At 37.7% G+C, this 23,417-nt stretch overlaps 2 protein-coding genes across 2 annotated transcripts in view; both read left to right on the top strand.

Moving 5' to 3' along the window:
* LOC110297661 (ubiquitin carboxyl-terminal hydrolase 29) overlaps positions 1 to 23,417 on the top strand; it is a 319,430-nt gene that overhangs the window by 277,976 nt on the left and 18,037 nt on the right. The gene's annotated exons all lie outside the window — the stretch shown is intronic.
* Positions 15,316 to 23,046, top strand: LOC147003715 (vomeronasal type-2 receptor 116-like). The gene is given in 6 exon segments (XM_085842369.1): positions 15,316 to 15,512; positions 18,363 to 18,570; positions 18,572 to 18,655; positions 20,395 to 21,204; position 22,416; positions 22,708 to 23,046. Coding segments are annotated over 6 exon segments (1,542 nt in total). The 3' UTR covers positions 22,950 to 23,046.

The raw sequence follows: 23,417 nt of genomic DNA, 5'->3' as shown, positions 1-23,417 counted from the left end.
ACATAAGTTTCCAAGTCACATGTTCATTTGTGTGTATTGTTTAGAGCAGCTTCATTCCAAGATCAAATTCTGGTCTTGAAATACATACATACATGCAGGGAAACACCCATATGCAATCAACCAATCTGTTTTTAACTAAAAAATCTTGGCTGGAGTGTTGACACACTCTTTTAATTCCAGCACTTGAGAGGGAAAGGCAGGTGGATTGCTGTGAGTTCTAGGCCAGCCCAGCCTACATAGTAAGTTCCAAGACAGCCAGGTCTATGTACAGAGACCCTGTCTCACAAAAACCAAAAAAAAAAAATCTTTAAAGAAAAATTCAACTTGTCTTCGATGTCATAAATTGATATATGGCAGGGGCTTGTCCCTATTTTATGCTCAGATCTAAAGAGTAACATCATGGCAAGCTCAAATTAATGCAAACAACTTTATTCATTTTTACCTATCTGTTGAGTCCAGTCCTGTGAATACACACAAGCACACGCGCATGCGCACAGCACACACACACACACACACACACACACACACACACAGAGAGAGAGAGAGAGAGGTCTTGCTTTCTCTATTTAACAGAAGATTGTGAAAACAAAACTCAGGTAAAGAATATGCTGATGCCTTTGTGTCTATTTTCACTCAATATTACTTGCCAATTTTTAAACAGAATTCATACTGTATATGTGTTCTGTGTAAGTTACAATTTGACTTGTAGAGAATTTGGATCATGTCTCTTTACTAGATTTTTTTATAGGCCAGGTATTTCCAGAGACAAATACTCCTTGATTAACAATTTGTGCAGGCTAGGTTTATTTTATGTCAACTTGACAAGCACTAAAGTCATCTGAAAGGAGGGAACCTGAATTCAGAAAATGTCTCCGGAAGACCTAATACCAGGCTATCAGGCATTTTTAAAAGTGGGGTTTAAAATAGAAAAGTGGAGTCTGACGGAGAAGGTCCAGACCATTGTGGGTGGTCCTATCCCTGAACTGGTGGTCCTGGGTTCTATAGAAAAGCAGGCTGAGCAAACCGGGAGGAGCAAGCTAATAAGCAGCAAGCCAGTAAGCAGCACCCTCCATGGCCTCTGCATCAGCGCCTGCCTCCAGGTTCCTGCCCTGTGTGAGTTCCTGTCCTGACCTCCTTGGATATGGAAGTGAGAGCCAAATACATCCTTTCCTCCCCAAGTTGCTTTTGGTCATGGTGTTTCATCAGAGCAGTAGAAACATTCATGTCAGCTCCATGTTTCATTTTATTTAGACTATTTTGAAGCCTCATACTGATACTTTTTTTATTGTTATTTTACTTTTAAGACACAGGTTAAACTTACTTAAATGAATAATGCCACTAAAAATATTAAATCTATAAGCTAGTTTTTTATTGGCAAGCTCTGACCCAAATTTTGGTTTTGATACTATGTCACAAATCATAAAGTCTTGTTAACATTTGGCCTTGACTTAGTCATCTAACTTCCAAAAGGTAAATTGTGGGTGCACCCATAGTGGTTAAGAGCACTTGCTGCTGTTCTGAAGTCTTGGGTTCCATTCCCAGCAACATGAAAGTTCACAACCATCTAGAGCTTCAGTTCCAGGGTATCTAATGCCCTCTCTGGCCCTTGAAAGTACCAGGCACAAACATGATGTACATGGATGAAGGCAAAACCACTTATACAAGTAAGTCCTTTTTAAAGAAAAAACAAGTGATATTGCCATAGACAACATCAATAGTATTAAGGAATTCTTGGAAATGTTAATGATATAGTTATTGATCCTTAGGAAATTCAATCTTAATGAATATTTGCATGACATAACCATTTTAATGCTTTTGTGCATAACTTTTTTGATGTTCTGTGCAATGGAACTTGATTAAGCATGTGCTTTGGATGCCTTGGATGCCACTCACATTATTTTCTATACACTTTACAAGTCTCTGTTTTCTATCTACCATCAACAGGGCGCTGTTAGTAACTATGCCAGATATGATGACAACCGACAAAGAAAAACACTTGAACATTTTTCTGATATATATATATATATATATATATATATATATATATATATATATATATATATATATATATATATACACATATATGTGGGGAGCAGGTGTGGCAGCAGTCCCAAGAAGGCACCAGGGACTGCAGCTAAGTCTTATGACTTGCACCTGACTTCCTCATACATCTGAATATAAGCCACAAACATCGTGAGAGCTGCACAGGTGTACCAGGTTACTGGCGAAGCCATTTTGGTGGAGATATGCCCCTGCTGCCCTGATTAGCTGAAGCTGCGTACCTGGTGAGGTGATGTGGCCTGCTGTGAGTGGATGGGAACTGATAGTATATATATAAGAGTGAGAGGCCCAGGGCTCGGGGTCTTTCGCCTATACAGTCAATGCTCTCCCAATAAACGTGTGCAGAAAGATCCTATTGTGGTGTCTTTCTTGCTGGCGAGTCAGGCGTCCCACACATATATATCCATTTATTTACAAATATTTTTTAGATTTATTTTATTTTGTGTTTATGAGTGCTTTGCTTGCAGGAATGTCTGTGCCACATGCATACCTGGTACTTAAGGAAATGATGAGCCTCCATGTGGATGCTGGGTATCAAATTGTGGTCCTTTGCAAAAGCAAGTGTTCTTCGCTATTGAGCCAATTCACCTGCGCGGATAAATCCTTCAATTTAGTTGTGCCTTTTAATGGCAACAAAGTAATTTCTTCAGTCAAACTATTTTGCCTAATAAGGCTCAATTAGCATTCATAGTGTTCTGCCTGTCTGCTGAGATTAAAGTCATGTTCCAGCATACCTAGCTTTCAAGATGTATGCTTATTTTAAATTCTGTGTATCTGTGTGTAGGCTTGTACATGTCAGTGCAATGCCTTCAGATGCCAGAAGAAGGCATCAGGATCCCCTGGATTGAGGTTTTCAGGTGGTTGAGAGCAACCTAATGTTGTGGGTGGTGGGAACTCAATTTGGGTCTTCACTAAAAGCAGCAAGTGCTCTTGGCTACCAAACTCTCCCCATGCCTCAGAACTGAAATAAGCAACATGTCATGATGCTTGCTGTCAACTGAGATGCCCACACTTGGCACTCATGAACTACAGGGTCATTTCACTCTGATACACAGCGGGACTTCAAGTGGAGGCCTTTCGGTTATGAAGAACTAAAACCTCCATTGCCAAGACTGGTAGATGCGAAGCAGCTCTCTCTGGACCTCAGAAGTAGGAAGTTAAAAGAATAAGTCATGTGCTGGAGATCCCCAACACTTGCCATTAACCCAAATGGCCAGAGAATTCAGAGGAATTCCATATAATGTGAGGGTGGTGGGCCAAATTACTGTTTTTTTTTTTCTTTTTTCTCCCCCCTCCACTCCCCCTTGCCCTCAGACATTGGCCATAAGGAGTCACTAGCTGATAAATACTTGGCTGGATAACTGGGAAGAAACTACATTACCCACAATCCTATCCCTACGGCACCACTGAATTATGGGGGGTGAGGTGGGGGTGATGATTTCTGGGCTGGTGCAGGCTCTGGTTTAGGAGTGTGCAGCCAGATCCAGGTTCCCTTCCTACCTGCATACCACAGCAAGGAAGAAAGACCGATCTCCACGTTCCTGTGATAGCTATCCTCTATATCAGGTATAGATATCTACATATCAGATATAGAGGTGTGTCCTTGATGCCTTGCCTTCCTTGCTTTGTCTTCCTACATAAAAGCACCCAGTGGCTGGTCACTGGAGCAACAGGTCCTGCTTCTTAGCTTAGGGGTGGCAGAATGTGGAAGGGTTTCAAGGCAACAGTGCTTGGATGTAACTGAGTTAGGAGAGTTGCAGAAAGCTCAAGTGCTTGTGCCTGATCAGAACTGAGAGCAGGGGATCAGGCTCCAATTGAGAACCACAACCCGAGGAAGTGAGTTTCTGTCCTGTGGGTGATTGGAGACTGGGAAATTTAGTGCACAGATGGAGGGCTATGGCACAGGTTTTCAGAGCAGTCATCTATCTTCAGAGTGCAAATGTGTGTGTGTGTGTGTGTGTGTGTGTGTGTGTGTATGTTGAATCCTCCTGGACCTAGAGTTACAGATGATTGTGAGCTGCCTGTTGTGGATGCTAAACTCAGGCCCTTTACACAAACAATAACACAGTCTTAACCAGTAAGCCATCTCTCCAGCTCTGACAATCTAAAAATTATTATGTATACATGTAAGTATGCGTGTACCAAGACCTGGTTGGAGTAGGTGGTCACTGTGGGTGTGGGCTTAAGACTCTCACCCAGTTGCCTGGAAGTCAGTCACAGAAGTTGATGCCAGGGAGTGGGGTTTTGCTGTGATAGGCCTGACCATGCTTTTATTTGAAAGAATGTAGATTTTTGGACTTTGGATTTGGAACTCAGTGGAATGCTTTAAATGGGGTTTAATGGGTCATACTAGAAGGAATATGGAAGACTTTGTTGCTGGGAGTAATTTGAACTGTGTTGACCTGACCCAAGAGATTTCAAAGGAGAAGAATTTCAGTATGTGGTATGAAAACTGGTTTTTGTGGTATTTTGGTGAAGAATGTGACTATTTTTGACCTTGTCTGAAAAGTCTGCCTGAAGCTAAGGTGAAGAGACTTGGATTCATTGCATTAATTGCATTGACAAAGGAAGTTTCAAAAAAGCCCAGCAGAGACTTTGTTCTCTGGTTAAGTCTCACAAAGAGAAGTTTGATCAAGCATAGCAAGCTTAGAAAGGCAAAATATAAAATATATGGTTCGAGAATTAAAGGCATACCAGGTAGTGAAATGGAGCAAAATCCTGTGTTCTAGGAAATAACAGATTAATGGATTGGAACCTTGGGGCAAGATCCTACCCAAATGAATTTAGATCCAGGAATGATGGTACACACCTTTAATCCCAGGAGACAAGCATGCTGATCTCTGCATTCAAGGTCAATCTACAGAGCAGGAACCAGGATGTCACGCTTAGGCAGTGAAAGATTTAGAAAACATAAAGCCAGTGATAATGTAATAGTACATGGGGATCATGTTCTAGTTCCTGTAAGCAGCAGAACTCTGCAGCATCAGCCATGTGGCTCTGGCTCTAGTGTTAAGAATGAAAGGAACTACTTGGACAATTGATGCTGGTTAGCTGGAGCTAAGTTATTACAAATGATTAAGAAGAGACAAGCATAAATGGGTTGACATCTGGGAGTTGTTTTCTGGGAGCACAAAGAAGCTGTGTTCCAGAGATCCAAGTTTGTACCTCGTGCTGCAGCTGGACTTGGTAATGTGTAAGAGTCACCCAGGTGGTACTGGTTTTGAAGGCATAAAGGTGTAATGAAGAACAGCTGAGGCTTGGCACTGTGAGAGGTCACAAAAGGCCATAGGAGACGGTGTAGCCTCAGCTCTACCTGATGTCCCAGGATTGAAGGTGTCAGGCAAAGGATTTGATGCTTGGCACCATGAAGCTAGCCTATGGGAAACTATTGGTGAAGCCTAGTTGGAGTGGAAAACCCCAGTGTATTGGAGATGTCAGTACCATGGGATGGTCACCAAGAATAGCAGCCATAGTGGAGTGGATCAACCTGTGCTTAGAGTGCTACAGAGGGCAGAGCTGGAGAAGTGACACCAACCCTTAGGAGGAATCGAAAAGACCAAGTTGAATACCAGACACTGAAACAAGAAGCTGTAACATTTAAATTGCCTTGGAGACTCAAAGATGTTAAAGATGCCAGAGCCATTGGATACATGCTGAGGAAAGCTGCTAACAGGGAGTGGAACTAGCCCAGGAGAAAGCAGTTTGTTGCAGGCAACAAAGATGAAAAAGGAATGGAGATCCAAAGACTGCTTCTACAACAGCCATGGAGATGCAGTTTGGAGTTTGCCCAGCTGCTTTCCTGCCTTGCTTTGGAGATTACAGTTAATTAGTTGGATGAATCTCAGAAGAGCCCTTGAACTTTGGACTTTTAACATTGTTGAGACTGCTATAGACTATGAGGATTTTGAAAGTTGGACTAAATGCATTTGCATTATGTTATGTTTAAGGTTGGCCCTCATAACCTCATGTTTTTGAACAAGTCTATGAGGGCCAGGGAGTGGAATGTGATGGTTTGTATATTCTTGGACAAGGGAGAGGCATTTTTTGGAGGTGTGGCCTTGATGGAATAGGTATGACCTGGTTGGAGTAGGTGTGTCACTGTGGATGTGGGCTTAAGACTCTCACCCCAGTTGCCCAGAAGTCAGTCTTCCACTAGCAGCCTTTGGATGAAGATACAGAACTCTCAGTTCTGCCTGTGCCATGCCTGCCTGGATGCTGCCATATTCCCACCTTGATGATAATGAACTGAACCTCTGAACCTGTAAGCCAGCCCCAATTATATTTTGTTTTTTTATAAGACTTACCTTGGTCATGGTGTCTGTTCACAGAAGTAAAACCCTAACTAAGACCGTTGCCCTCAATTTATTTCCTAACTTTGAAACATCTATCCTGCCCCAATTTAAAATACTCATCAAAGGAACATACTACTACATGTCAGAATTAATTTCTATTGAATTAGGAGTAAAAAGAAAAACTTGTTGTCACGTGAAGCAGTAGAAATCATTAGAGCACTTAGTATAATCTAGTAAAAAAATTCATAATAATAACATGAAAATATTCTGGGAAAATATTTTCCTTTGTAACTTGTTTAATTTTAAGAAAAACGTTTTACTTTTAAGATTTAAATATAGTTTTATCAGTTCCCCCTTTCATTCAACACTTCAATCATTCCCATGCACACTCCTCAAACACTTTCATATTCATGGTATACGTTTATGAATGTTCTGAATATATTAATAAAAATTACTTAGTACATAACTTGTATGTATAAATACTTCAGGGCTGAACTCTTTGTGTTGCATTACCAACTGAATATCTCTTCTCTTGGGTAGATTACATCTCCCAATTTCAGCATTCCTTGGTTGTCAGTAGTTCTCTGCATATTGTTGAGTTTTCATGAAGTTAAACACTTCCATGTTCCCATGTCAATCAGCATCACCTTTTCCATTTTTGTTTAGGTACCACATTAGTGAGACATCATTGATATGTTTCTACCATTTGTTGGAGATGCATTCTCACAGCAAACGTCCTTTTCTCAGGCTCTTGCCATATTTTCAACCTGCCCTCCCCTTTGTTTTATTATTATTGGTTATTTTATTTATTTGCATTTCAAATGTCACACCATTCCCTGAATTCCCCTCCAGAAACCCCTATCCCATTCTCCCTCCCCCTGCTTCTATGAGGGTGCTCAAACACCCAAGCACCCACTCCCACTTCCCTCCCTGGCATTCCCCTACACTGGAGCAAGAAGCCTACCCAGGACAAAGGATCTCTCCTACCATTGATGTCCAACAAGTCCATCTTCTGCTACATATGTGTTTGGAGCCATGGGACCCCATAAGTGTACTCATTAGTTGGTGGCTTAGTTCCTGGGTGCTCTGTAGTGTCCTCCACTTTGATCTCAGAGCTTTATGAGCTATTGTCCTGTGGATGAAACAGATAGGGATAGGTACCACATGAACTCCTATTCTCTGGATTTTGTTCAGTTTGTTTCCCAGTAACTGAACTGATCTGTTTCAAGCCATACGTCTCTTGAGAGTTGTGACAGCAATAGTTTTTTGCGAGTATGAGGATAAATCTTTACCATGTAGTGAGGAATAATGCTGGTTTAGTAAATTGTCAGCAGCAGATTCTCCGCTAAGATTCATGACCTCCCTAGTTCTGAAGAGGTACCTAGGTTTCCACCAAAGCTTTGATTTTCTCCAGGAAGCAGAAATTTTTCCTAATACATATTATTCAGCCATAATTGACCAAAATTAAAACAAGGTAGAAATCCCCAAAAAATTGATATACATGTATATACATGTATTCTAGCACTTTGTTTACAAATACTACCAGGACAAAGTTATGTTTCATGAAGAACAAATGGATACCAAGAGAAAATTGTCTAATCAACTAAAGCCGGGCATACAAAAAAACAGTTTCCCTACAGAATTTTTGGCAAACATCATTAATCCCAGAAATAAATAGGTAAGGAAAAAGAGTTTGTGCCCAAGACCAGCCTAATTTAGATAGTGTGTACCAGTACAGCCATTTCTAGGAATAAGTAATGATGGCATGTAAAACAGTGTGAGGGTTCAAAACTAAGGTCCATATGATTATATAGCAAACCTTCAACCACTGAGAGGACATTCAATCCCACAACTGCATTTTCTTCACTTTTTCTTTAAAAAAAAAAAAATAAATAAATAAAATAAACTGAGGGAGGATATTTCCATGCCACATTCAAAACTCTGACCCATAATTGTTCCTGATGAAAGAACTGCAGGAATGGAAATGGAGAGGACCCTGTCTAAAATGACATCCAGCCACAGGCCCAGTGTTGGATCCAGCTCAAGGGGAGGTCCTAAGGCCTGACACTATTACTGAGGCTATGGAGCACTCAAAAAAAAGGGGCATATCGTGACTGCTCTCTGAAAGATCCAACAAGCAGCTGAAAGAGTCAGATATAGATATTTGCCCCCAACCAGCAGACTGAAACTGCTGACCACTGAGTTTCAATTATGGAAATTCGGGAAGATGAGGAGGAGGAGAGCAACCTTGTAGGAATCCCAGTAGACTCAATTAACCTGAACCTCCAAGATCTCTCAGACACCAGAATACCAACCAGCCTGCATACACCAGCTGATATGAATCCACCAACACAAATACAGCAGAAGACTGCAGGGTCAGGGTTCATTCAGAAAACATGCACAGAACCCTCAAGAGACTGGAGGCCCCAGAGAGTTTAGAGGTCTGGGGGGTGGGTAGTGGGGATTTCCTTGTGGAGATTGGGGCAGGGAGGAGGTACGGGATGTGGAAGAGTCAGAGGGTGGGACAGGAGGAAAATAAAATCTGGAATGTAAATAAAAAAATAAAAAATTAAAGTTTTTAAAAAGTAAGTGTGCCATTATTTATTTGATCTGAGTATTTTGCTTTCCTAAAGGTGAATAATAGGCTAGCCTTCAGTTCTAAATTTCCTGTAGCCTAATTCTGAAAAAGTTGGCTTGCTTTATCTGCATTCAGAGACAGCTGTATCCTGGTAGAAGTCATTTAAGATTACAAACACTGTCCATTGTTGCTCCTATTCTCACATACGGATTTTCTCCAGTATTCTAAATGATTCTCCACTATAAGTTATGGGTGCCTATGGAAATCTTACTTCTCAGTGACTATGTTGATGGAGTACAGATTGCCAAACATATTACATTTCAGTTTCCATTGTGGTCTTCATAATATCTTAGAGTTTGAATACCACTTAGACAAAATTCCAAAATCTGAAAGTTTTTGCTTTATATCTGTTCAAGTTTCTGTTTTTTCTAGTATATATATTTTCAATTTTTTAATATTTATTGGTTATTTTATTTATTTCTGTTTCAAATGTTAAAGCCCTTCCCAGATTCCCCCAGAAAACCCATATTTCACCTCCCTTCTAAGTGATATCTATTGAGAATATTAATTATTTCTCTTGGATTTTCCAATTTAATTGAGTATAAAATTTCAATGAATGCCCTTATGATTCTTAGTGATAATTGATGCCCTCTTTTCAATCCAGATTTTGTTAATTTGGATTTTGTCTCATGGATTTCTTCTTAGACTGGCTAAGTGTTTGACTGTCTTAATTTTTTTGTAACAACAAACACTTACTTTATTTAATTCTTTGTGTTCTTTCCTTTGTTTGTATCTTATTTATTTCCCCTCATCTTGATTATTTCTTATACTTTACTCTGATTCTCCTTCCTGAGCATGAGAAGTTAGACTCCAGAGAACCAAATAACTCTATAAAAACAAAAGTGGGGTAAAGAACTAAATAAAGAATTCTTTACTGAGGAATTTTGAATGGGCAGGAAGCACCTAAAGAAATGTTCATCATCTTCAGTCATCAAGGATATACAAATCAAATTGACCCTGTGATTCTACCTCATACCAGACAGAATGGCTAAGATCAAAAACTCAGGTGACAGCAGGCACTAGTGAGGATGTGCAGAATGAGGAAAACTCTTCCATTTCACGAAGATTGTAAGCAGGTTCAACCACTCTGGAAAACATTCTGATGGTTCCTCAGAGAATTGGAAATAGTCCTACTTGAGGACCCTGCCATAGCAACCTGGACATATAACCAAAAGATGTTCTTCATATAACAAGGACACATCAAATACATATAACCAGGACAAATCCTCCACTATGTTCATAGCAGCCTTATTTATAATACCCTGAAGCTGGAAACAAACAAGTTGTCCCTCAAAAGAAGAATAGATACAGAAAATGTGGTACATTTACAGAGTGAAGTACTACACAGCTACTAAAAACAATGACTTCATGAAATTAACAGGCAAATGGATGGAACTAGAAAATGTCATCCTGAGTGAGGTAACACAGTCACAAAAGAAAACACATGGTATATAGTCACTGATAAGTGGGTATTAGTTAAAAATGATGGAATACCCATGATATAACTTACAGACCATACAAAGCTGAAAAAGTAGGAAGACCAAGTGTGGATGCTTCAGTCCTATTTAGTAGTGGGAGCAAAATAATCACAGGAGGTAGAGGATGAAAAGGATTTGGGAGAAAGAGAGAAGGTGAGAAGAAAAAAAGGGGCAGGATCAAGTGTGAGGGGAGATGAGGAAGATATACAATGGGTCAATAAATTAAAGAGAGGTGTCGGGCCGGGCGTGGTGGCGCACGCCTTTAATCCCAGCACTTGGGAGGCAGAGGCAGGCGGATTTCTGAGTTCGAGGCCAGCCTGGTCTACAAAGTGAGTTCCAGGACAGCCAGGGCTACACAGAGAAACCCTGTCTCGAAAAACCAAAAAAAAAAAAAAAAAAAAAAAAAAAAAAAAAAAAAAAAAAAAGAGAGGTGTCTAGCAATGGGAGGTGGAAAACTGGGGGTAGCCAACAGAAAGTCCCTGATGCCAGGAAAGCAAACGGCTCTCAGGACAAAACTGGGATGACATTAGCTGACATGCCCAACCAAGGGGAGAGAGCAGTACAAACCATATCCAGATGTTAGGAATGGCCACCAGTTGAGGGTTGGATTCACCCCACCCCTTCTCAGAATTTTAACCCAGAATTTCTCCTGTCTAAAGGAAACACAGGGAAAAAGAGTAGAGCAGAAACTGAAGGAAAGGCCATCCAGAGACTGTCCGACCTGGGGATCCATTCCATATGCAGTCAACAATCCCAGTCACTATTGCTGATATCAACAAGTGCTTGCTTACAGGAAACTGTTATGGATGTCTCCTGAAAGACACTATGAGAACCTGACAGATACAGATACAAATGTTTGCAGGCAACCACTGAATGTGCACAGGAACTCCAGTGGAGGAGTTAAAGAAATACTAAAGGACCTGAAGCGGTTTGCAAACCCATAGGAAGAGTAATGATGTCAACCAACCAGACACCCCAGAACTCCCAGGAACTAAAACACCAACCAAAGAATACACATGGAGAGACCCATGGCTCCAGCTGCATATATAACCGAAGGGGGGCTTATCTGGCATCAATGGGAGGGGAGGAACTAAGTCTTGTGAAGGCTTGATGCTATTTCTGAAGAAAGAGTTAGAGCAGTAAGGTGGGAGTGGGTGGATGGGTGGGCATACACCCTCATAAAATCAGAAGGGAGGGGATTGTGCTGTGGGGGTTGAAATGGGAAACTTGGAATGAGGATAACATTTGAAATGCAAAGAAATAAAATAACCAGTAATTATTAATAAAATATGCATATACATAAAAATAAAATAAAAGAATAGACCTAGAAGTAAAAAACTGAAGAAAGTGAGAAATTATTTGTCTAAAAAGGCATAAAGGAATTGAGAAGGCATAAAGGAATAAAGGAAATGTGAAGCCTATAGTTAGAAAATTTAAAGAAATATATCATTCTTGAGTTGCAAATTGAGCATGACACAGAATGTCTTGAAGGGAGAAGAGGTGGATTGAATGGAGGAATGAGTCAGCAGCAAGATGGGCAACAGACATGGGTCATGGAGGTACAGATACCAGCAAAGTACATGCTACAAATGTGTCAATGTGCCACAATGAAACAATAATGCATGGTAATAATAAACACTAATGTATGGTAATTTCCTGGAAATAATAATTGTTTTTATTTTCAATAAATCGTTTTTATTTAAAATTCTATAGCTATTATAACTTGTTTCCACAAAGCTTCATTAATTATTCTCAAGGTTATTTTATTATAATACAATAGATGATTCTAAACTAGAAAAGTTCCATTAAAATGACACATACTGAATGTTTATTACATATACAGTTTTAAAGAGATATGCAAGTTAATTATATAAACTCTATAACTAAATATCCCCAGTTACTATAAATATTCATTTATGTTTATTTTTATTATTTTAATTAGGTACTTATTTCATTTACATTTCCAATGCTAGACCAAAAGTTCCCCACACGATACCCCAACAACTCCCACACTCATCCACTCCCACTTCTTGCCCCTGGCATTCCCCTGTACAGAGGCATATAAAGTTTGCACGACCAATGGGCCTGTCATTCCGCTGATGGCCGACTAGGCCATCTTCTGGTACATATGCAACTAGAGACATGATCTCTGGGGTGTACTGGTCAGTTCATATTGTTGTTCCACCTATAGGGTTGCAGATCCCCCCAGCTCCTTGGGTACTTTCTCTAGCTCCTCCATTCAGAGCCCTGTGATCCATCCAATAGGTGACTGTGAGCATCCACTTCTGTGTTTGCTAGACCCCGGCATAGTCTCACAAGACACAGCTATATCTGGGTCCTTTCAGCAAAATCTTGCTAGTCTATGCAATGGTGTCAGCATTTCGAAGCAGAGTATGGGATGGATGCCAGGATATGGCAGTCTCTAGATGGTCCAGCCTTTCATCTCAGCTCCAAACTGTGTATCTGTAACTCCTTCTCTTGGTGGTTTTTTTCCCAATTCTAAGAAGGGGCAAAGTGTACACACTTTGATCTTCATTCTTTTTGAGTTTCAAATCTTCACAAATTAAAAAAATGGGGCTCAGAGCTAAACAAAGAATTCTCACCTCAGGAATACCGAATGGTTGAGGAGCACTTAAAAAATGTTCAGCACCCTTAATCATCAGGGAAATGTAAATCAAAACAACCCTGAGATTCCACCTCACACTAGTCAGAATGGCTAAGATTAAAAATTCAGGTGACAGCAGATGCTGGCAAGGATGTGGAGGAAAGAGGAACACTCTTCCATTGTTGGTGACATTACAAGTTTGTACAACCCTCTGGAATCAGTCTGGCGGTTCCTCAGAATATTGGACATAGTACTAACAGAGGATCCTGCAATATCTCTCCTGAGCATATATCCAGAAGATGTTCCAACTGGTCATAAGGACACATGCTCCACTATGTTCATAGCAGCCTTATTTATAATAGCCAGAAGCTAGAAAGAACCCACATGCCCCTCAACAGAGGAATGGATACAGAAAATGTGGTACCTTTACACATTGGGGTACTACTCTGCTATTAAAAGAATGAATTTATGAAATTCCTAGGCAGATGGATGGACCTGGAGGGCATCATTCTGAGTGAGGTAACCCAATCACAAAAGAACTCACACAATATGTAGTCACTGATAAGTGGATATTATCCCAGAAACTTCGAACACCCGATATATAAGATACAATTTGGGAAATAATAATTATTAAACAAAAAACATTACCAAATCTGAACTACTGAAAATTTCATTTGCACACTTGAAAATGAAATTTCCTCTGTTTGTTTTTTTTGTTGTTTTTCCAGACAGGGCTTCTCTGTATAGCCTTGGCTGTCCTGGAACTCACTTTGTAGACCAGGCTGTCCTCAAACTCAGAAACTGCCTGACTCTGCCTCCTGACTGCTGGGATTAAAGGTGTGTACCACCACGCCCAGCCCTCCTCAGTATTCTCATGAAGGAGTGCTTCATTATAATTAATTCCTCTAGATACAACTCTGTACTCTAAATTTATTAGAAATTCAGAAGTCATACACAGGAAAAACAGTGACTTTTACATAATGCAAAAATATACAATGCAAAACACTAAACTTGTTTGTGTCATTCAGACATAAAACGGGGCATATCATTGCCCAAACTGATGAACTGCCTATATAAACTCTGCCTGTTTCCAGTCCAAATCCAATGAAACAGGTTCATGAGTGTACAATATTCAGTAAACGCTAAGATTGTCACTGTTGACTCTAGACTACAACCAAATATACATGGGTAGAAAGAATGTATAGGATAAGTTTACACATTGAACCACAGTGTCCCGTCAAGTCACTATTTGTTTCTAAGATATTTAAAACCTATTTTTAAATAAGATTCCTTAACAGCCACTACCTCAATGTAAACTGACAAAAAACAATGTAGGAAAAGAAAACAAACATTTATATATAATACATGGGTCAGCATAAGCTATTTAGTCGTGAAAAAATGGAGCACATGGGAGGGAGATAATGGCTTGGAATTCAAATATTAACGTGATTTTTTCATTACTAATTAATTTTTGGAAGGTAGGGTGACTTTTTGTTTTATTGGAAATAAAGAACAAAGCATGGCATATTTTCCGGGTCTTGCTGAGCCTTTAAAACTCAATGTTTACCATGTAAATTAACTGTGGATATGGGAAGAATGTATGATTTCAGATAGAGCTGGATTACCTATACTTGGGATTTGATCTGTTTATAGATTCTCAAGATAATGGAAGCACAGGTCTTGTTTAGATATTCTTATCTACCACTTCTGTGACATAGTCCACATTCTACATGGTCTGTGGATCTCAGTGACTATAAACATGAGACTGAATCTGCATGACTTGGACTGTGTAATACAGTGTCCCCTATGTCCTCAGTAGCTCCAGTTGTGCTAGTACTGGATGTGTCACTATGAATCTGATTCAATCCAATGACATCATTTCTAACTGTGGTCACATAATCAGATTGTTGAAACTTTTCAAGGACCAAATTTGAACACAGGGGCTTCCTTCCACAGATTCACAAACATGAATGATATCATGGAGACTGAGAATGAATTATCCTCCTAAGTATTTACCTACACGTGTTCATTCCATGAGCTGTGGACACCAGTTGCAGAGCCCCAGGGAAGAAACTATTTAAGTTTCTTCCAGGGCTCAAGAGAAACCTAAAAATAAAATGAATCACGAATATGCAATAAACATCTCCTTTGCCCAAAGAAATAAAAGCTGGTAGAAATCTGATGTGCTGATATGCATGGCACTTCACAATCCACACTGCCCAGGTTTAATGCAGGAAAAATATGTTCATTTTCATGGGGGTGTTCTTCCTCCTTAATATTACACTTCTCATGGCCAATTTCACTGATCCCAGGTGCTTTTGGAGAATAAATTTGGATGAAATAAATGATGAATCTGTGGGGAAAACTTGTAGTTTCATCCTGGCAGCAGTTCAGACACCCATTGAAAATGATTATTTCAACAAGACTCTTAATGTTCTGTAAGTAAATTTGTATTTTAAATTGAAATGAGAACATAAATGTTTCTTGAGTGCTGTGAGGATGAGGATTAGGCAAATTCTTGAGTCTTCTGTCCTGGTGCTAAGTCTGAACTCCAAGAAACAACCTTAATTCCTTTACAGATTTAATCCTATTTTCTCCATTTAATTAATCCAGTGGAGGTTTTGGTGTTCTTCCAGGTGGCTTGTGATTTAAAGATTGGAAGCATTGGAATAAAGGAATATCTACATTGATCTTTAACATAAAGCCTGCCTTTTGACAGTTTATATTGCACTCTAGGCGGAGATGACTTATTGAAATTGATCCTGTAATATTTCATTATGTTTTATCCCACGTACATGTAAATAAATGGACATAAATTCTGCTGACAGTCCTTCCATAAGTGTGTTGCTCCTAGAGCATATTCCGGTTCCCATAATATTCATGGCACATAACGTTGTCAAAAACTTTACATACATACAAACTTACTGTCTCAAATTCATTGCATGTAGTCAATTATTGACTTCTAAAGCTTCATCAGGTTTGGAAAGGGAAGATACTTACACTCAAATATTCCTACTTCATATGAATGTCTGGATGGATATCTTTGTATGTATATGAGCAAGTAATATTTACCTCATTAGGGGTGAAGACATCGAAGAGTTTTTAAGATAATATCCAAAAGCACTGTGGCTTTGTACTTCACACTATTTATGTACAATCACTGGCTTTTATGTTTTGCAAAGTTCAACTGGGCACTCTCTCTTTAGAGTAAACCATATTTGGAACATATGTAATCCAATGATATGATTACATTCTTTGAATAGGCAGGCTATCAATAACAGTGGTGACTGCTTATGTCCCTTATCACTGGCATGGGTGACAATTGTATTGTGGGATAGTTTTAACGTTTGAGGACAGTGATACAGGAGCTTTCTATTAGTTTTTTTGGTCATTATTTAAGAAAAATGTCTTCTCCATTCCTGTATGAGTTGGTTAATCTCTGACCCTTTTAAAATATCTAAATCTTGTGGGACTTATTTCAATAATTTTAGTAAATATTAGTGCACATGTTACCAAAGTGGTATCAATACCAATTTTTGTGGATTGCAGATCATTGTTTTAAAACACAGCCCTTTAGACTACTAGGATACACAGACATCTTAAGTAACTGATGTTTCCTAAATTTCAGTTAAAGTAGTAGTTTGAGCATTGTACAACGTCTACTCTCAAATTTATTTTGTATATTAGTAAAACTTTAATTGAGATTTGTGTGTGTGTGTGGTAGTAAAGAATATTCTAAAATGACCTATTTTATAGGGTATAGAATGAAAACACAATAGCTGTATAATTTTTAGTGAAAGACTGATTGTATTTACTTCATTCTAATCATTAAATAAGCAGGCGTACATATAGAGTTTATTGATAAAATTATATGAAATGACAAGGATAAAACAGGAGATATTATTCTTTTCAAAAACATAAAAAAAAAACCCAATATGGTATTATTCCACTCCCATGGTCTAGTGGTCCACTTTCATTTAAAAAAAAAAAACAAAACAATGAATATATTCCATAAATTTACACAAAAATCTCTTCCATATTATAAGCATATAATATTGACATATACAAATATCACAGATATTTCCTTATTTTCCGAGTTCTAAGTAGGATACTAGTACTGTTTTAGTGTAATGACAAAGGTTGTCAAAGATGTTTCCTAGAAATTAATTTATAATGAATAAAATACTCAGAGTGAATATATATCACATTCCTTTGTAAATAAAATTAGGAGAATGATACATCAGTGGTGGGACAAGCCCTTAATCTCCGCACTAAACACCTGCCACTAATGCATAACTGTGCATTTGAATTGAGGATAGTCTACAGGAAAGTATCTTATAAAACATTGGGTTGTATTGCAATCTTACAACCTAAATAGTCCTTACTCAAATACATACAAACTTAAATATTGACATGTATCAAATACCAAATTCATGTTTGATATTTGAATTGATTAAAAATAAATCTTTAGAAAATATTTTATTTCAATAAAAGATTGAAAAAATAACAGCATGAGGTTTGATATGAAGGGATGTGTCAAGAATTTTGGCCACTAATTGTAAGAGATTATATGTACAGGAATCAAATGTTACTAGAGAGAGAGAGAGACAATTATGCATTGATAAATCATGGTTTGTTTTCTTTCTTTCTTTCTTTCTTTCTTTCTTTCTTTCTTTCTTTCTTTCTTTTCTTTTTTTTTTTTTTTTTTTTTTTTTTTTTTTTTTTTTGAGACAGGGTTTCTCTGTATAACTCTGGCTGTCCGGGAACTCACTTTGTAGACCAGGCTGACCTCAAACTCAGAAATCCACCTGCCTCTGCATCCCAAGTGCTGGGATTAAAGGCGTGTGACACCACTCCTGGCTATGGTTTCATTTCCTTAAACAATTCAGTTAATTTCACAAGAAAATATCATGAACTCAGTGGCTCTAATAACAAATTTATTTATTGCTCAATAATTTCAAAATGAAGACATGATCAGAATTACTGTTTTGTCAATATCTGTGGTTTTCTCTTTACCTTCTGATCAAGCGCTCAAAAACAAAAATGGAAATTATCTCTGTGGATGAGGTCAATACCATCGCTTATTTATGGGACCAACACTGTCATGAAATTTTAAAGTGCTTTCTATTTTCCAGGTCCATGTGTCAATCCAATCTTATAACAAAAGCCATTTGTTCCCGTCTTTAGATGTCAGATGCAGAAACTTCCAGTATAGCTTAGTGCTTCTACTGAGTACAAATGTGGATGTATAATCATCTGTCCATAATAAACTCTGTACTCTTTTACAGAAAAACAACTAGAAACCACAAATATGCTTTGGCATTGGTGTTTGCAATGGATGAAATCAACAGAAATCCTGATCTTTTACCAAATATGTCTTTGATTATAAGATACAGTTTGGGCCATTGTGATGGAAAAACTTTAACACCTACACCATATTTAATTCATAAAAATAAAGACAGCCCTATCCCTAATTATTTCTGTAATGAAGAGACGTATGTGTTCCTTTCTGCTTTCAGGACCCAATTGGAAGGCATCTTTAAGTTTCTGGAATTACCTGGACAGCTTCTTATCCCCACGTGTGAGTTATCATAGGCCAGGAATTCTTAACATCATGTCTCTTTGGGGTACTTTGATATCTATTAAGAAAGTTAATGGATGTGGTTGGACTTATGCTTATGTCAATCTAGGAAGTTCCAGGATACTTACTATTCAGAAACATGTTAGACCTTCTGCTAAGGGCTACCACCAGAAGTAGAAAGATACCAGCAAGACAGAATAGAAGAGGCCATGGAGAATTGAGTCTGGCATGGTGGAAGAGAGAATCTTACAGCCTTGACTGACTGTCAGTCAGAGTGTTTCATTATTTACACCATTCTCAGCAAGCAGAGATTTGTTCATGCTGTTCCAAAATATAGAGCATGTTATTTCTGTCCCCAGAGAGGTGTTATCTTCATCTTGGTTATAAGCTTAAATTATCATTGCTAAACTATGAAATAATAGAATTATGGTGCTGTTATAAGTTTAGTCATCAGAGAAAAACTGTGATGGAACAGAAATAAATTTTACCAACATTTTCTCTATAACCTAACTTTTAACTATCTGGAGTATTTTTATTTTTGTAAAGGCATGAAATACCCTTCTTAATATGGCAACTCATGACATTTCAGTGGTACTAGAAAGGATGAAAAGCTCCAATCCAGTCTGTGGAGATGGTCATTTGACTACCTGTGAGTGTATGACCAACTATTAAAAGTCAGAATTTAAATTGACATTACATCCCTGGCAATAATTTCACACCCATAGTGCTATACCTGTAATAAGTCATTTTCTTTAATAATATGATGATATTATTAATGGAATTAATTTAAATTATTATATTATTATCAGTATATAATATTGTTATATACTCTAATTTATTGCTATGTTTTATCTTGTTTTTTTTCCTTTTGCTTCCACATCGTAAGATACAAGATTAGAACTTGACAAGTTAACTTTTCTAAGAAAGAGGAGTTATGGGGTTCCAATACCTCATTTTTCCATATTTTTCCACATGAAGATTTTTAAAACATTATAATCACTTTTGAAGGAGGACAAATACAAGTCAATCTAACTTCATTTCTATATATTTTCCTCAAGATGTACAACTTATGAATCCCAAATATTTTGCACCAGAATTGCCTGGGTATATAGTAAGAAGAGTTTTTCTAATCCAATTTGCTGCTAACACTTTTAGGCTGCAAAATCTAGTTTATATTTTTACAAATACTTTGATCTTATTGTCTGTTTCCCGGGGAGGCACAGAGGCAGACATTGCCAGAGTAATTCAGAACAAAACCTAAAAAGGAGATCTCTGGCCGTTTTATGTGGGTCACAACCTCTAGTGTACAATATTACTGTCAAGTAGGGCAATATAAGAATATCTCTTCCAAATGCTATATCAGTATTATGTACAGGACTCTCCTCTTCAATCTTAGAAGTATTTATGGATTATGGCATAAAAGCCTTTTTAAAAAATATTAATCAAATATCCCCAAATTGTAAAAGTATAAAATCCCTTCAAACATTTGAAACACAAATATCAAGACTAAAACTGGAAGACAGAAAGGCAGTCATTAAAATATGTGAATACATTTGTTACATCTTTGTCAAACAGCTATGCTTGCTGTTCCCATTAGAAGTGGATGTGCCAGGCTTCCATGTTTGCTAATTTGAATCAGAGATGAGAGAAAAAGTCACAGTTAATCAACTGTTTGCAGGTAAATATGATTACAAGTGTTTTCACATGCACAACACCTCATGCTGCTCTTTGTGTTGTAGCTCCTTCAGCTTACCTATGGACCTTTCCATTCTATGTTCAGTGATGATGAACAATATCCCTATCTCTATCAGATGGCCCCAAAGGACACATCTCTAGCCTTGGCAATGGTCTCCTTCATACTTTACTTCAAATGGAACTGGATTGGCCTTGTCATCCCAGATGACGATCAAGGAAACCAATTTCTTTTAGAGTTGAAGAAACAGAGTGAAAACAAGGAAATTTGCTTTGCCTTTGTGAAAATGATCTCTGTTGAACCTTATTTACAACAAACAACTGAAATGTTCTACAGCCAAATTGTGATGTCATTAACAAATGTTATTATCATTTATGGAGAAACATTCAATTTCATTAATTTGATCTTCAGAATGTGGGACCCTCCCATTTTACAGAGAATATGGATCACCACAAAACAATGGAATTTCCCTACCAGTAAGACAGACATAAGTCATGGCACATTCTATGGATCACTTACTTTTCTACCCCACCATGGTGAGATTTCTGGATTTAAAAATTTTGTACATACATGGTTCCATCTCAGAAAATCAGATTTATATCTAGTAATGCCAGAGTGGAAATACTTTAACTATGAAGACTCAGCATCTAACTGTAAAATACTGAAGAACAATTCATCTGATGCCTCATTTGATTGGCTAATGGAACAGAAGTTTGACATGACCTTTAGTGAGAGTAGTCATAACATATACAATGCTGTGCATGCCATAGCCCATGCCCTCCATGAGATGAATCTGCAACAGGCTGATAATCAGGCAATAGACAATGGAAAAGGAGCCAGTTCTCACTGCTTGAAGGTAAAAGTTTCTTCTATTGGCCGAGGTTTGGTGGCTTCAATTGCATAGTTGTTTAGTCTTTCAGATGCCCAGACTTAAAGAAATAAGAAATATTTTCCAAAATAGATAGGTTTCCACACATTTTACGTTAACAAAAGCAAATCTATAGATTGTTATGAATGTGATTGGAAAGAGAATTCACAGATTAGCAATGAAAATGTGTGGTTTTATACAGAGCACCCAAATATCTACTAGCATGCCCCTTCCAATATTGTATATAAACAGTATTTCCTCTTTAATTTTCTCCATGATTAGAAGATGAGGTTTTATTTATATTTGTCAATTATATGGAAATCATTTGGAGGAATTATTTTCATTAGTGTAATCCAGTGATTCTGCCAAGAGTGTAGGCTCTGGAGAACATTCTGGGTTTTCTGAGAGTAACTAAACAAGAAATAGTGTTGGTACTCATTTCTGTCTGTAGAAATGTGTTTATATGTGTGAATGTATCCTTCTCACTGAGTATATGTATATTTTCTACTCTTTCTGTGTATCTGTGTTTATATTTGTGTTACTTTCAACATATATGTTTATCTTCCTGTATGGAAGTGGAAGTGAGCAACAATTTTTTCTATGTAGGAATTTCTTTCTATAAGTGTTTGTTTATATATGTGTGTATGTTTCTTTGGGGTTTTGTCAGAGTAGGTTTCATTGTGTACAATGTATGTAATTTGTAAGTGTTTATAAGTACATATACAAATTTGTACCTGCTTTACTAAGTATGTGTCTGTCTATTTCTTTGTACTTGGCAAGGCCTTTGCCTTCCTTTTTGTCTTTAGGTGTGAGTATAAAAATCTCTGTGTGTCAATATAGTTCATGGCTGGTCCTTAAATATTTATACGTCTCCCCGTGTTTTGCTCTCTCTCTCTCTCTCTCTCTCTCCCTCTCCCTCCCTCTCTCTCTCTCTCTCTCTCTCTCTCTCTCTCTCTCTCTCTCTCTCTCTCTCTCTGTGTATGTCTGTGTGTGTGGTTGTATATGTGCCAGTGTATTATTTTGTGTGATTTCATATCTGTGTTTTTATTTGAGTGGAAATGATTGTCATTTATTTGCCTGAATATTTACATTTGCCTGAGTATTTACATATGTGTGTCAACATATATGTATATTTGTTTGTAAATAAATGTATAGCTGTACTATATGTGTGACTTAGAAAGGATGTGAGCCTCTCTCAGGGTCTGTGTGTATATTTATGTGTGTGTGTGTGTATGTGTGTGTGTGTGTGTGTGTGTGTGTTGCATACCTGTGTTTGGATCTGCATTTTTCTGTGTTTCTGTTTGGTATTCTTCGCTGAGAAAACTTAAATTCTTGTAATATTGTGATAATTTCATTTATGAAATTGCATTTGTTGTGATTCCTCTCTTTCTTTCTTTCTTTAAATATGTTTGCCTTTGCTATGAACTCAGAATGAATTTTATGACTTGAAGGAATGATATATACATTATAGTGCAATGCTTGTATTTTAAGTAAACTCCTTTCTAAGAAGGACCTACTTCACTAATCCTCTTGGGGACAGAGTGTTTATGAAGCAAAGAGTAATAATGCAGGATGAATATGACATTACTCACTTTGGGAATCTCTCACAACACCTTGGGATGAAGATGAAGTTAGGAAAGTTCAGCCCATATTTGCCACATGGTCGACACTTTCACTTTTATGTAGACATGATTGAGTTGGCCACAGGAAGAAGAAACGTAAGTGTGTGCTAGCTTACTGGTTTATAATGCAGAGCAGTAAACACTGTCAGATGAATACACGGCAACATATTGAAATGAACAATTTAGTCACATAAGGAAACAATTTCTAGTCTCCAGTATGATATTTCTTTTTTTCATTGTTCACATTTTTACCAATTATTTGAAGATTTCAAACATGCATAAAATATACCTTTGTCATATCAGAACCATTTTTTGAAATTTAAAAAATAAGAAAAAAAAACTGTTCTTCACCACTGTTAGATATTCTTTCCTTTAAATTAAACAAAATTTTCTTCAAATAATTGCTCTAATGAAACAGTAATCTCCTCACTTACCTTAAACTTCTGGAATAGGTATTGATATGAAAGAGGCTAATGTTACAGTTATGAAACACCAATAGTCATAATTGCTAACCCTTGTCATTATATCCAAAAATGTTTACCATATAATAAAAGGACATTCACCACATTCACTAATGAA

Source organism: Mus caroli, unplaced genomic scaffold (assembly GCF_978045245.1).
Source record: "Mus caroli unplaced genomic scaffold, Mus_caroli_1 scaffold_8, whole genome shotgun sequence".
Classification (NCBI taxonomy): domain Eukaryota; kingdom Metazoa; phylum Chordata; class Mammalia; order Rodentia; family Muridae; genus Mus; species Mus caroli.
This window is presented reverse-complemented; position numbering and strand designations above follow the sequence as displayed.